The 15,718-nt window shown below is 38.5% G+C and overlaps 1 protein-coding gene across 1 annotated transcript in view; it reads right to left on the bottom strand.

Annotated features, from left to right (window-relative positions):
- The window catches only part of LOC106131050 (cytoplasmic dynein 2 heavy chain 1), a 55,349-nt gene that overhangs the window by 9,651 nt on the left and 29,980 nt on the right, over window positions 1-15,718 (bottom strand). Inside the window, exons 27-56 of the mRNA XM_060944628.1 lie at window positions 14,491-14,736; window positions 13,053-13,423; window positions 12,610-12,751; window positions 12,286-12,405; window positions 11,886-12,080; window positions 11,332-11,555; window positions 11,042-11,224; window positions 10,440-10,563; window positions 10,253-10,360; window positions 9,863-10,019; window positions 9,139-9,346; window positions 8,663-8,837; window positions 8,308-8,451; window positions 7,899-8,086; window positions 7,545-7,647; window positions 7,030-7,143; window positions 6,072-6,214; window positions 5,744-5,867; window positions 5,549-5,662; window positions 5,178-5,388; window positions 5,017-5,102; window positions 4,330-4,467; window positions 3,687-3,846; window positions 3,217-3,379; window positions 2,527-2,722; window positions 1,889-2,103; window positions 1,548-1,644; window positions 1,304-1,440; window positions 572-781; window positions 79-292 (exon numbers count right to left, since the gene is read on the bottom strand). Of these exons, the coding sequence (XP_060800611.1) occupies window positions 79-292; window positions 572-781; window positions 1,304-1,440; window positions 1,548-1,644; window positions 1,889-2,103; window positions 2,527-2,722; window positions 3,217-3,379; window positions 3,687-3,846; window positions 4,330-4,467; window positions 5,017-5,102; window positions 5,178-5,388; window positions 5,549-5,662; window positions 5,744-5,867; window positions 6,072-6,214; window positions 7,030-7,143; window positions 7,545-7,647; window positions 7,899-8,086; window positions 8,308-8,451; window positions 8,663-8,837; window positions 9,139-9,346; window positions 9,863-10,019; window positions 10,253-10,360; window positions 10,440-10,563; window positions 11,042-11,224; window positions 11,332-11,555; window positions 11,886-12,080; window positions 12,286-12,405; window positions 12,610-12,751; window positions 13,053-13,423; window positions 14,491-14,736 (5,010 nt within the window). The remainder of the gene's footprint in view (window positions 1-78; window positions 293-571; window positions 782-1,303; window positions 1,441-1,547; window positions 1,645-1,888; window positions 2,104-2,526; window positions 2,723-3,216; window positions 3,380-3,686; window positions 3,847-4,329; window positions 4,468-5,016; window positions 5,103-5,177; window positions 5,389-5,548; window positions 5,663-5,743; window positions 5,868-6,071; window positions 6,215-7,029; window positions 7,144-7,544; window positions 7,648-7,898; window positions 8,087-8,307; window positions 8,452-8,662; window positions 8,838-9,138; window positions 9,347-9,862; window positions 10,020-10,252; window positions 10,361-10,439; window positions 10,564-11,041; window positions 11,225-11,331; window positions 11,556-11,885; window positions 12,081-12,285; window positions 12,406-12,609; window positions 12,752-13,052; window positions 13,424-14,490; window positions 14,737-15,718) is intronic.

The following is a 15,718-nucleotide window of genomic DNA, read 5'->3' as shown; positions in this document are numbered from 1 at the left end:
TCATATAAATTATATGCAAATAAGTGGCGGCGGTATCTAACTGGAATTCAAACATAAGAAATAATATTTGCCACTCACGTCTCGCGCCCACGCGGTGTCTTCATCAGCGAGGCGATCTAATAGCCCCCTGGCGGCGGTTATAGTCGCCGTAGCGGTTTCTAACCTCAACTCTATCGCCGCCGCCTCGCGAGTTTCTCTTCCCAGCTGTTCCTTCAACGCTGATACCCGTTCTGTGACGCTTTCAAGCCCAGTCGATAACGCTGCTAGTTGGGACTCGGCGTCTTTCAGGTTTCTGTCCAAATATATAAACCGTGTTATTACTTTTTATGTTATAAATTAATATTTTGCAACATGAGAATTCTTTGATTATAACGTGATATAATAAAGCAGGGTTTTATCCTTCGAGACATCTAGTTACCATAATGGTGAATAAAGAACGGTAGTAAGAGCCACAAATTGTCCATAATTTATAGGGTATATGTGTGTACTTACCACCATCCGCACATACTTCTTTCGCTTCCTCATCATCATCATTATCTTCATGAAAGTTCGTCGATTCAGTTATACTTACTGTAAAAGCTGTCGTTGTTGTTGCTGTAGCGGCTGCACCCTGGCGAGCGCCTCAGCGTAGGCGAGGTTGGCTCGCACCCAGGCCGCGAGCGGCGCGCACGCCGCGCTCGCTCGCTTGGCCGCGCTCGGCTCGAACGACGCGCCGCGGCGCTCCAGCAGCTTGCTCACCGCAGCCGCCGCCTCGGGCTTGATCTGGCTCGCGTCTAGACATCTATAAATGGAAAGAGAATATTTACATTCTGAATCCGGATTTCCAAACATGATGAGTTAGGACTGGGGAAGTCAAACGGAAGAACCCTCAGTCGTGGCTCCTCTCCAGATAGTTGAGAACGCAACCTAACAAAGCTACAAGAATAATAAATTAATAATATTAATTCAAAGAGACGGCGGGCGCATTTCAAAATGTTAGCGAATGTGTTTCTCTATTGAAGCAAACAAACTTGAATTAAGATAAACATTAAAAGTCATTTTAAATCGTGTAAAAAATTGTATATTTTAATCTTTTCTTGATGTATTTAAATGATGTGCAGTTTGTCACCTTTTGTAGCTCTTTTTTGTGGCGCTTTTGAAGCGGCAGTATACTTAGTTTTTAGTAATTTATTTGACGTCAACCAATATTGTGAAAACAAAAGATACGACAATTAAGTAATGTTTAAAATTAAATTACCTTAGGTGACTTACTCAGAACTTAGACCTACAAGTAAAAAAATATATAAAATTCTCCGAAACAGACCTTATATCTTCCTTGACACCTCGCTTTGAGAGGAAGTTTTTCATAGAATGCCACGAGGTGTCCGCGATGCCCATAAGTCTCAGAACGCCTTCCAAAATATCACGAACTACGTCCGGAGGCGCTCGCAAAGAACGAACCTGTCAAATGTTCACACAATTTTACTGCCATTCTATTGATGAAGAATAGAATAATTTTTCTTATACAGTGCTTTATTTTCCTTGATGAGAACTCTAAAAATGCATACCTCACTCAATGATTCTGGGCGAATATCTCCAACGGCAGATCTAGCCGCTTCTATCACAGGCTCCACTGAAGCTAACTCAGCTTCTATTTCTTTTTTTCTGCAAATATAAAACCAAACATTTTTATTCCGTGAAACTTCTCTAAGCACATTTGAATGTTTACCGCTGCTCGTTTAGTATTGGAAGCCAGGGTTTGATTTACATCATCTTCTCTTCCATCTTACCTTGGCTTCAATGGCAAGTTACTTGGCTCTCATATCATCCCCGTCAAAGACAAGATTATTTATTGTTATTTTGATTTATATTTTACACTGATAACATTGACTGAAGTCAGGAGAGTCACCTGATCTGCAGGTTGTTGTTCTCGCGCTCGATGGTGGCCTTGAGAGCGTTCATGTCGTCCTTCTTGGCGGAGTCGTGTCGCACGGTGGCGGTGATCTGATCTAGCGCGGCCGCGGCCGCAGCCTGTCGTTCAGCCAGTGCCGCCTTCTGTGCGGCCGCCTCCTCTTGTAAAGTACCCACTGAAACCCGAGCGCGTCGTAAGGCTTCCACGCCCGCCTGAAGAAATTCCCATATAAAGTACAATATCATTAAAAAACAAATTTGAGGATTAGAAATTAAATACAGGTTTGATTTTTTAATGGATACTATTGATTGGTTAACAATTGATAGATGGATTGTTACAAATAAGGACTGATATAAGATACGGATACCTATGCGAAAGAAAATAATGTGGGACTTTGGTTACTCAAGGGACAAACATATTTAAATCCAAAAAAATATAGGAAAAAAAACAAAAAATACAGCTGAACGTGGCCTTTAATTTTTTTCAAGACTGTTGGTTCTGTCTCCCCCGCAAGGGATATAAATGGGACTACATGTATGTATGTAAACAGGGGAAAACGATTGCCCTTTTTACCTCACTAAACACGTAATATAATAAAAAAAATAATTAAGTATTGTTCTAATCAGTAGACTTACGGAGAGCATAGTGTGCCTCTGCAACAATGCCTGTCTCTTCTTGCTCAATATGTGGTAGTACGTCTTAACAAAGCGCACGTATTTTATGGGAGCGCGCATCGGCTCCAATTCAATACTGTTGTAAATGCTCACAAAACCATCTACTGGGATGGGATCTGATTGTTCTTTATCTTGTGATACGTCCTCTTTTACAAGTCTAGAAAATAACAGTTTTATTTTAAGAGTTATTGTGTAGTAAATTACATTACAATTATTATATTTCACTAAAATACAATTAACAACAAATACAATAAATAGACACTCATTTTAAACTTCGCGTTGCATTCTACGTATTATTTAAAAGTAATACAGGTATTTAACGCGCACTCAACGTACCTTTATTTTAGTTGAATGTCCGAGATAAAAAAGGTACGTTACGTGCGCGTGGATGATTTATAAATAGCAGACAATGAATAATTAATCCTATATACAACAAAATAAAATACGCTGATTGAGTATTCACATTAAATGGTTGCAACTTACTTGTCCTGATAGTTAAATGACTTTGGCACTACAAAATACTTCAATGATTAAACAGAAGATTAAAATTTTAATTTTGATAGACTTTATGGTATACTTACCCAAAGAAAATAAAAACATAAATGTGCGTCGGTACAACTAGGTGCAAAAGTCAAAGGTGTCAAAGGTAACCTATTGACGATGAGTCGCGGCATTTCTTGTACAGTCTCAGAACACCAACTTTCGATCCAGACCACATCTTCCGAATACAACCACGGGAATTTCTTCATTAGGTCCCACAGGTTCTCCTGGTTCTTATCAAGACATATAACGAAGCCTAAGTATTGTTTTATTTCTGTAAATAATTATAAAAATCACTACATGGTTTCAATAAACTGCATTATTTTTTATACCATTCCGATACGAAACTATACAGAATGATTCGTGGTGGTAATATAAGCCACCATATTGAGGGTCAGTTAATAGGTTCGTACTTCTTGTATTACTTGCATTAAGTGCACCAAAATCAAAAGACAAATAAATTATATTTACAAAGTTTATTGAAAAGATTATACATATTTGTTCAAAGCACATCTAGGTTCGTAAATAGAGCTTTATGTCCTTTAAATCAAAGAAGTGAAACTCAAGTATACGGTACATACGTTCCAACGCGGAGCTAGTGACAGAGGGCAAGATATCGGGCAGAGCAAGTGGCGAAGCGGCGCTACGCAGAGCTTCGATGTGCGACAGCAAAGCGCACTCTACTGCACTTTCGCTCAATACCACCAGCGAGCGACTGCCCTCACTCGCTACCGTTACAGCCTGTCAAAGTAGTTTCTTGTAAAATCATAACATTCAAATTCATAACATGGAACTAATGCTCACGACTTCGTAAGATAGATTTATGCAGTCTATCCGAAGAGTTCTAAATAACTGCATCACCAAGTTCTGTTTTTAATACAAAATATTTTTTTATAAAACTAGTTATTCCTCTACAGTTAGATGATAGAACGAAAGAGCTCGGCGTCGCGCTTCAATGCGAGGCGGCACGTCGCCCTCAATCATAAGCCATCACTACTAAAGAACGACGACACTAACGCTGTCACAGCCTACCATAGATTGGGAAGAGAAAATCTTATTAAAATCATCATACTCGTTAACGAACATAGATTTTGTTCGAGACTGGCCATGAATGAATAACACCTTAGCCATTGCCATTGCCGAATAGTCGCCCGAATCATGAAGATCTCCAAATCGCTTTTCTTTATAGCAAAACTATATAACAATGGTTAACTGTAAACTTACATTTTTTAAATTGAGATTGAAGTGTTGTGTTGATTCTATGAAGAATAGCTGCGCGGGTAAAGCGGCGCCCAAAAGCGTGGCGGCCGCGCGCCGGCCGGTCCCCGCGCTGCCCACGCATGTCACCACGCCGCCACATGTCTGTCATTCATATTTTACCAATATTTACTTCTCTTCTTGCTTCCTGACACAAATCCCGGTTTTCCTCGCCTCTTTGGAGACGAGCTCGGGTTGCGCTTTTTGACCATGATCCTACATTGTTTAAGTCGGGTTTTTACATGAAGCGACTTCCGTCTCACCTCCGCAACCTCAGCAGGAATCCTGGTTCATATTGAATTATGGTAAAAGTTGCACAAGATGAATACTAACTAATGACTTTAATCTCTTAGTCGCCTTTGACAACATCCATGGAAAAGAGAATGAAGTGACCAATATTTTTTAGCGTATAAATTATAGCCTATGTTGTATTCCGGTGTTACTTTTACTACTGTTTAGTTGCATCCAACGTACAACATACTTATAAACTTTAGCATTTATTACATTAGAATGGTTGCTTCTATTGGCGGGAACTGGAGTCAATGTACTTAAACCAAAACCAAATACCATTCCAGCCTTGATAAGATTTTAAATAATTTAATTTTCAAAACAACTTTAATTTCTAGCACACACATTCGATTATACGATACTTACAGCTCTGGCCATTGCAGTACATAACACGGACAACTCCAAGCACACTTCAGCGCCGACACCATCAAAAGCTAATTCGTTTTCAGTAACTGAAAACAAAATAACAGATAACTGAAAATAAACAATGCGAATAAACAATGTTACAATAAAAAAATATAACATACGGCATTGGTTGATGAGCTTTTGCGTCCGTTGGTTCCACTCATCACGACCAATTTCCTCCAAATATATACTATTATCTCGTTGTTTTGGTGTGAAATACAAAATTTTTTTGTCGTCTTTCATATAAATCCTGCAAATATTAGCAAAACTGGCACGCTCTTCTTCCGTCACCAGCCTGTCTCTGAATATTGAATTCGCTTCGGCGGTCAAAGCCTAAAATTTTATCAGAATTTAAATAAAATGCTTAAAACATTGATAAGTCACGCTGTTCTTTTTGATTTTTTGTGCAATCAAAGCTTACAAACAAAATTAGCTTTGACGTTCAATGCATTTGAGTATCATCAAAATTGAATATTATAAGACAATGTCTCACCATTGACAGATCGGCTACATTTGACGGGGAATACCACTTTACATTCTCGCACCACTTTATTAAATGTGACGCATTCCATTTGTAATGTGGTCGCGAATAAAACGTTTCCGTTACCTACAACAAATTTAGATATTTATGTAGGTATGTTTTTTATAGAAAAAATAAACATATGCAATGCTATTTTCTCAAACGTACTTCCTTAAACATAGCAACGATTTTAGGGACAAGGTTCGATATTTCACTTTCTGCTATATTTTTATCAATATTATTACTTAAAGAATTTCTCGCTAATTCTGTTAGTTCGTCGTCATCCGGTTCACTGAAAATAAACGTGTTATGATTATTATAAAAATCGCAAATATAAAGGCGTAGTTACTTTCAAGTTAGACCGTTACTGATACATAGCTAAAACGCACGAATGGACTACAAAAAATATTAATCACACAGTTCACATTCAATCAGCTGTAATTTAATGTTGGTCAACAATTAAACCAAAGGTGACGAGTAAACAAAAATGTCTAACGGCAATATAAGCGTGGGTAGCGCGGCGAGCCTGGCGTCGGGCGGCGCTACGGTCGCGCTGGCGAGCAGCCGCACCGCCGCGCCGCTCCACGCCGCACCGGACTCCGCGCCTCCCACGCTCCAGAAGCCGCCGCACTGGATCAGCTGAAACAACGACTCATTTAGTGACATCTGTGTAGGTACTTAATACGCCATAATACATCATCAAATGATGCAGAGTGGTTCTGTGGTGTAGTGGAATCCACCACTACCACACATATTTTCCCATGGATGTCGTAATATACGACTAAGGGAATATACCCACATAAATAAAGAACATGCTTCCATGCTGGTCTGGTAGCGAAAATAAAACATAGTGCCTGCCAGTTGCTTCTTTTCCCATGCAGAATGTAAAAGTCAATCAAGGAAAAGGTTATTAATAAACTTCACATTTTTCTTTTAGGCGATGGGTTAGCATCCTGTCACTATTAGAATCTGAAAATGAATGAATAAAAAAAATATTTTCATTAATTATTATAGGATACTTCATATCGCTTAATAATTGTTAAATCTTTTGGTTTCACAACATTGGTGGACGTCAAATAAATTACTTAAAACTAACTTTACTGCCGCTTTCAAGGCGTCAGTGCAGAAGAAGCGGTAATTCACTGGACTGCAGCATTTTCTTAAACAACGTTAACTTCACGCATTTAGGTGTTGTACGTGCTATAAGGATATTACTACAAATTATATAACTGGAACCATCGAAAACTAAAACAACCAGGAGAAACAAGTTAACGTAGCCGTTCTTTTGAAAAAGTTAGGTGTTATGAGAATGGATGATAGTGAAATTTGCTGTCTTTAACCATAGGAAACAAGGATAATACAGGAAAAACAAGTAACATTAGCTGTTCTTTTGACAAAAGTTAGGTATCGGAAGAATGGATGGTAGTGTAAATAGATTGTATAGCAGTAGTAACCTGCAGCAGAAACTGCAGCAGCGGACTGCAGCCCCAGCGGTCGCGGCGCGCGCGCTGCAGCGCTCGCAGCGCCAGCACGCAGCGCGCGCCCCTCCCCGCACGCACCACGTTGTGCTGAAATAACATACGAGTACATACACATGTTAACGGAAATGTATGTTATCAGTCATCTATACTAATATTATAAAGCGGAAGAGTTTGTTTGTTTGTTTGAACGCGCTAATCTCAGAAACTACTGGTTCGAATTGAAAAATTATTTTTGTGTTGAATAGACCATTTATCAAGGAAGGCTTTAGGCTATATTACACATATAACACTCTGCAACTATTAGGAGCAAGCTGCAGAGATTAGGCCATACAACTGGACGCGGTCTTTCTGTCTTTTCAAGACTACTGGCTCTGCCTACCCCGCAAGAGATATAGACGTGACTATATGTATGTATAAAAATGCCATAGCTGGCTTCGTTTTGAGAATAAATTCAGTCAGTACAAAAGTAGTACAATGAAGGTACAAACCCTTTTCAGTTCCGCTATAACGTCGGCCGGCTCAGTAACAGGAGTACATGTTATCGTTATAACAGTTGAGTCAGTTTCCTTCAGCGCATGTTCAATTAGTAAGCTGAAAAAAAACCATTAGTAATCAAGAAAACAGCTTACTTTCTGCGACAGCTGTCAAATAGATATATAAAGCCAATTCTTAATGTTACCAAATTATTTTCAAACTAGCAACCTACTCCGGTTGTATAATACGATATAGGGACAGACACGGGAAACGACTTTGCTTTATAATATTTCATGATAGACTATGGACTAACAATCATATTTATAACTTTTACCTCCTCAATAAACTATTAGACTAGCACCACGTACTTTTTCCCGCAAGCGTGAGGACCAATCACAAGCAAATGCTGTCCGCCCGCCAAAGCAGCACGCAGCGCCGGCTCGCTTGCGGCCAGCCGCGGCGACAACAACAAGGAGCCGTGCCAGCTGGCTTCCGACGTCAATGACCCCGTATTCATGACGGACATGCCTATGGCGCCACCTATGTCTGAACAAGCCTAGGAAATAAATATAAGCAAAGTAAAAAAAAAATTGTTGACCATGTTAGTGTATAAGAAACGGTACTTTAGTACTTGGTACTTATTTTATCAAACATTTGTGATCAGTTTTTGTTCACCGAATTATAAAGTAAACATTTTTAGTTAGTCATATTACCAAAGATTCTAACGAGAATAACGCATCATTTAATTGCGACAAAATGCACATTTCACAAAGTCACCTGGTCATAGAATGCATCAACAGCTTTTGCCTTCAATATCCCAACAACGCTTCTTTGTACCGCCAGTTTTACAATTTTTTCTGGAGTAACAGGCGATGGCGCATTTTGAGCAGCATATTTAAACTGAGTCAATATTTGCTTAACCTGGAATATATTTGTTCAATATATATATATATATTTAATATTAAACATTAAATTATGGTGATCGTGTATCACAAATGATTAAATGAAAATTTGCTAAATGACATGTAAGATTTATAGTTCGGTACGGAACTAGTTGAACGGTAAGAGACAAACGTGTGTAAGAGACAACTTTAAAACCTTACTATTTTGTGCGTTAAAAATACGGCATTACCATATTTGTGTTGGATATTTTGAGCATAAAATCAGATCTGTGAGAATTGAACCAGTGCAAACATTTCTTAACGACTTGCTGCAGTAGAGGAACGGCCATCTTTACAGGTTCATCATCAAACTCATTGCCTCGGAGTAAACTCTCTAATGCTTCTTCGGCACAACAAGTTTTGTTGCTGAAATAAGATATCACATTGGAAATAAATTCCTTCCAGAGGAAACTCAGGCAACTGAATATGTACCCAACCATGATCCAATATGATGAAGGTTGCCTTATTTGTAAAAGTTGCAGACATCAGACAATTCTTGACATAACGCAATCTGGGATCCTGGGATGACACCTCGGGCTACAATTCTAAAAGGGCAGGTTGCAAGCGAGACTGATGCGCGATGATCACAATTTCTACATGCACACCTATTGTGGTGCACATTAAATTAATTCTTATTATTTTATTAGTTTGAGCTTTGTTAAATCACCTCAACAGCACAATGCCAAGGCGCGATATAGTAGCGGGCGAGGCGTGTTTCAACTCGTGCGTCTCAAACAGAAAGTTGACTCCGGTTGTCAAATGAAGCCGCGCGCCTGATGGCAGGGTAAGCAGGCGGTTGTCGTCCAAAACGGAATTCAAGGCTTCTACCCACTCTGGGTCCACGTCTCCGTCAAGTACCACCCAGGACCACACTGCTGTTGGGAAAGCACGAGGTCATAAGCAGAAGGATTGTAAATATTAGCTTTTAAGCTTCAGAAACATTCGATTACCAAAATATTTCGAGGAAAAACAGGGAACACACAAAGATTTGAGGGACGGAGAGAGATTATATGAACTATACATACTTATTATTTTTTATTTGAAAGATTTCATCCATAGCACACATCAGTTATACATCGTTTTTGTCCGGTATTTCGGGTGGAGCAGTGGCAATATTTATATCTACGTCAATAAAAAATTATCATCATCTGATTACCACTGATACTATCAGCATCAGGTTTCTGTAGAGTATTAGATTATATTTGCACAATAATTGGTTATCTCCAAAGCAGTGGCGGATATATCGTCGTCCGCCCATTGCCAAGTATCGCGGTCAATACGGCCAAGTAGGCTTCCGCGGCTCATGAACTTAGGGCCGATCTTGTACTTTTAAAATTTTCCACCTTATTTCGTTAGAACTTGAGTTAATAATAAAGAGTGTACTGTTTTACCTGCACCCTGATTGGAAATCTCCAACGCAGTGGCGGAGATAACGCCATCTGCCCATTGCCGAGTATCGCGGTCAATATGGCCAAGTAGATTTTCACGGCTCATTGACTTGGGGCCGATCACGTATTCCACGATTGTTCTACCTTGTTGAGTAAGAGCCTGAGAAAACAAGGGTGGGTTTAAGGACAGTTCATTTGACATAGATCTCCCCTTCCACCAAAGCTAACAACTCTGATTGTATTTCAACCTTTATACTCACTCCCTTACCTCACTAAAGCTCACTGAGTAACTTTGAGCCTTGTTCGTTATATTGATTTTTTTATTTTATATTCTGAGCTTCTCTATTAAATGTTAAAGAAATAAAATCGTATAATGTAATTGAGTATTCTTACAGTTTTTAAAAGTTGTCTAATCGTAGTTTTTCCGGAGCCCGGCGGACCGACAATAGCCACTCCCATTCGTTGTTGTAACTGTTCATAAAGCTGCATACATTTTTGTATCTGTAAACAAATTATAACAATTACAATACATAGCCACACAAGGTTCAGTTTGAACGAAATATTCATGAATTTAGTGTACCTGAATAGCATTGTGCGTATAGCCTAATGTTTCAACACTTTCTTCCAAGACTTTCTTCAATGGATCATCGGTAGTTTCTTCTTTGTTTGGGTCGCCAAAAACGAGTGTTAATATATCTTCAAATCTAGAAAAGAAAAGTTTATATGGTCAAATTACGGATTATATGAAGCGTTAGCAGTAAAAATTTGCTTGGCACGTTATGTAGGACGTGATTATAAATGGACGAAACCTGAGATAATTCTGATGAATTTATCTAAAATTAAACACATTTGTATCCTAACAGTAGAGTAATTATTCAAACGTATGTAAGACCAATTCATAATTTAAGTGCAGAATTAAGGTAAGTATACTTAGGAGAACTGTGGCTGCTGTATCTTAAAGTTATAGCGACACTATTTAGTAACTAATAGCTAATGTAACATCTAACGCAGTATGGAAAAACTTCGTGAACCTGCGCAAATTCTGACAACTGGATGCAACCATGATCTAATGGAATGGGAGTCGCTCGTGTAAAAACCCGACTTACTTCAATCTAGGATCATGATCCTGGGTGAAGCCTCGGCTTCTCTCTCAACCAGCCGGCGACAAGTTTATACAGTGACCTGTCCGCGTCTCGCTGACTGAGCTCGGAGAGTTTGTTGAGCGCCAGCAGCCGCCGCAGCAGCGTGGCGGGCGCCGCGCGCTGCCCGGCCTGCGCCGCCGCCAGCGCCGCGCCGCAGCTCGACACTGCCGCCTTCAGAGCGCGGAGACCCCAGTCGTAGTGGCGCTGGCCGCTTAGTAGCTCGCTGATTATAACACAATAAGATATAATAATAATAATATATAGCAATAAATTAAAATTTTATAAAACTTTTTAGATAAAATACAAAACATGACCCGCAAAATTGATCACCTGGCAAGCGAGAACACATCGCACAACAGACTAGCAAGATGTTCAGCCTTTGGGAGTGCCCGTGCAGCCAGCAGACTGGAGGCTAGAGGTCTCGGCGCGGGCGCGGTCATAGCCACGGGGCGGAGCGCCCGCTGAAGGGCTGCGGGCAACTGGCGACGTCCGCCGTAACCACGCCCGGCGGGGTTCATAGTAGCTGCTACGCCGCACCATGGGTTCACCTCGATCTGACGATAAGAAAAGTGCATAGTGTATTCCTAAATACAACTAAAGTGTAGTTATAAAACTTCCGAAGTGGTCGCTGGAGAATTGCGAGCAACTAACTACTTCCGTCGTAATCGTGCATCACGGGATTTGTCGCAGCCACTTTGCCACACCACGCGTTCGCCTCTCAAAATAGCGTGCAAGTGTATATTAACAAAAAGAAAAGACAGTTAAGTCCGTCTTTTTGTTATTCTTTTCTAGAATACAAAATTAAACACTTATCCTGCGACACTAGTTGAAAGTGTTGACAATGCTGCAACTATAGGGTTTCTTGTAACGTAAAGACAACTGACTTGTTTTCCATTAAGTGTAGCTACGGCGGGTTGCCGGGCCGCGCTCCGCTGCATGGCGGGCAGCAAGGAGCCGAGTTGATGCGCCACAGCCGCTAAGGTATCAGCATCGAGGCGGTTGAACTCGTCGAAGCAGCCCCAAGCCCCGCATAAGGCTAATCCGCTTAGCAAACGACCCATACATTCGGCGTCCATTGCCTAGAATTTGAATGTTCAATCACACTGGCGGACTTAATTATCCATTTAAGTAACTGACATTTTATTTATTTTTTTAAGAACATTTATTTTGAAATTTGAATCGTATTATGAAAAACTGATATGAATTTTTGGGTTTAAGAATACCTAAACATTATAAAATGGATTAAAATAATGTATGAAATGCTTTACTAATCTATGCACTTACTTCGTCACAATTAAATACGAGAACCAGTCGGCCGACTAAACCACCGAGAGCTTTGACTGATTCTGTTTTTCCTGTCCCGGCTGGTCCGAAGGGATTCCCAACGAGTCCCAAATGGAGAGACTGAAAACCATAAGGCAAAAGTACTCGTACTTCTAATTATTGAAGTTGCAGTGCATGACATGAGTTCACATACTGATACATAACATTAACATCTTTTTTTCTTTCAGTCAAATTTCAATTCGATTCACCAGGGATAATGAAATGAAGATCTTCGATTGATGATTATTTGTATATGATTATACGAGTATATACAATATAAATTACCTGAGTTAATATCAGGAAGCATTCGTCAGCTAATTCAGTTCTCACAAACTGTCCCGTGTTGATTCCTAGATATTCATATGAATAGGATATTTCTGCAAGACCCATTTTGGCTATAACTTCCTTGTTACCCAGCAAATAGAATCTAGAGAAAAAAATTTAATAAATAAACATACATTTGTTTTTTACGATCAACCTGATTTTCTCAGCAAGTTTAATTCATTTATTTGGTCAACTTTTAATATAAATATACGAAGCAAAAAATTAAACATTTCAAATTGAGCGATAATAGCTGATGCCACTTAGTATGGAGACTATTAATTTTAAATTCTCTATATAAATTCTATATACTAAAGGTATTATTAAAGTAATTTAGATTGTTAAACGAGTTTAAAAGGTTTTGGATTTACACTTAGTAATCACAATATAAATCGACAAATACCTACCGCAACTGTTTTTGCCACAACCAGTCACTTGTTGACACAACATTATTTTCTATAAGCGTACATATTACTGATATGTAATAAGTGCATTGTAATATAAGAGCCTGTCTTTTATGTCGTTCACTTTCATCATCCGCCTCGGCGGATGCATAATATGAATTCTCTTTTTCTACATTGGCCTTTAATTTATGTAAGTCCTTAGAGGCTATAGCTTTTTCCGCTTGCTCAGTGAAATGAATGTTCTGCGTGAGGCAAAGTATTTGCGTCGGCAGCGAAAACGGATCTTGATCTTGTAAAGAATTAGTGAGGACGCATTTCAAAGTCACATTTCTTAGGGATGATCGCATCTCAATTTCTAGATTTTTTAACCATACCTGAAATTATACAGGGTGACTTTTAATTCAACTGCATAAAATTAACTGTTAAGTGTACTCATCTAAAGGATATTTAAAAACGTTAAAAGAAAAATATCGATTCATATTTCAGAAAGTACGAAAAAAAATAAAAGTATCAAAATCCACGATCCTAAATACGTCATATCACCCCGGGCGGCGGAAAAGCGACGCGTAAGATTTAGAGGTCAACGAAACAATTCATTTAGCTGAGCGATCTCGACAACTCTGTATTTTACTTGATCTTGATACTAGAAAAATAATTTATTTACATGTTTAGTTTTAATTTATTTTTGTAGTATTGGTCTTTAATAAAGCGTGTGACGTAGTTTTTGAGGGTTTTTTAAATGTGAAAATGATGACGTTTAATTTAAATAAAAATAGGCTCAAACAGCTCAGAAACATGGGTGCAGTGTTTGTTTAAAAGGATGCAGTTGTTTTAAATGTCACCCTGTATTATCTCTATTTATTTTAAAAATGTATTTGTCATGATTGTAAAGCTACCCGATAACATTAAGTATATGACCAAGTTATACATATGTGATACTAATATTAGTGACTAGCTGTGCCTGCGACTTCGTCCGCGTGGAATAGTTATTTTGGGCATCATTGAAGCCCTCAAGGATGGATAATTTTCCTCGATTTTTTTCACATGCACCATTATTTCTTCACTCCTAATAGTTTCAGCGTGATGTTATATAGCCTAAAGCTTTCCTCGATATATGGTCTATTTAACACAAAAATAATTTTTTAATTCGAACAAGTAGTTCCTGATATTAGCGCGTTATAACAAACAAAAAATCTCTTCAGCTTTATAATATTACTATAGATAACGTGGTAACATGGAAGGAATCCGGGGTCTGCCTTTGCCCATTGATTTAATAATGGATAAGTCAGTTTATTATACAAACCGACCCCCATATGACCTCTTTGTTCACGTTGGAATGAAATGGAATGGAACAATGGAGCCTAACACAGCCTAGATCTTGGTTATTTCGACCAGATAAAAACATTAAATGCTGACAGTTATGTAAACTGAGAGTCATTACCTCCACAGGGCAATCTATATCGACGGGGTGATCCAGCTGAAACGTTTCGTCAAAATGGGTACAAAGGGCAGTTATTGACATTCCTCCGGGGCCAAGTCGCACTCCAGTAGTGCCCGGGAATAGTTTCTTAAGATGCGTTTGCATCACCACCTCGCGACCTTCGGCCCCGGCGCGAGCTTGACCAAGCAGCTCTAAGAGATCATCGTCACTCAGAAAGTATAATCTTGGAAAGACTGATCGTTTCTCCTGAAAAAATTATTAGATACTTTGTGTTATATAAATAGCTGATTCGAAGCTCTGCTCTAGTGGATATGATAAGATAGCCGTAGTTTTTATTGTATCAACAACGAGACATGACTTTTATATTTAGGACAGAAACTTTTTGTAATTAACAAAATTGCAAAAGTAGCTTCATCGGAAATAAAAAGAAAAAGCTAATGTCGAGTTTCAATTATGTATTTAAATTTTAGTAAGGGTAGAACAAAAGTAACTAAAAAAAATTATACCAATTTTTGAAGATTTATATAGACCGCCACGGTGATTTCTTATTTTTACTACGCTTTTATTAGCTTGGGTTGTATGTATGTATGTATGTATGTATGTATGTATGTAACGGAATCTTTGAGCTTAATTTTCACTGATTTCTAAACGTCTGATCAACTTGGAACTTTGCACACGTATCAAGGACCGATGACAATGCAATATTTTGATAAGAGTTTCTCATTGTCCTTATTAAAACTGCCAGGATTAATAAATTCATTTTTAGATCCTTCGTATGAGAGTAAGAGAGACAGAGATAGCACCAGTGCCAGTAATCTCCATACAAGAAACCAAGAAGTTCTGACGTATAATGAGTCAAAAAGAGATGTAATATATTTCCATATAATGTTACTATTAACCTGAGGCTTCTTTATTTCATCGCATTGCTCCATTTAGAATTACCATTAGAAACAATAGTAGAATTAGTAGAATATTTTAAAACAATAAAAAATATATAAGTAATAAAACAAGAGTAATAAATGAAAATTGAACAACTAAATTTACAATAATACAAGAATAAAGTTACTACCTACAGAACTTTGCGATATTTAATACGTATTTATCATATTAATGCAATTCTTGAATTAACATTAGGTATCTTTTGCCTATTTATAATAGCAACACTGTAATACTCGTTTGGAAAATGAGTGACAGTTTTTTATGTCAAATAAGTTTTGCAGTAAGTTTT

The sequence above is a fragment of the Amyelois transitella genome, chromosome 6 (genome assembly GCF_032362555.1).
Source record: "Amyelois transitella isolate CPQ chromosome 6, ilAmyTran1.1, whole genome shotgun sequence".
Classification (NCBI taxonomy): domain Eukaryota; kingdom Metazoa; phylum Arthropoda; class Insecta; order Lepidoptera; family Pyralidae; genus Amyelois; species Amyelois transitella.
Note: the sequence above shows the minus strand (reverse complement) of the source record. Positions and strands in the feature narration are given on the sequence as shown.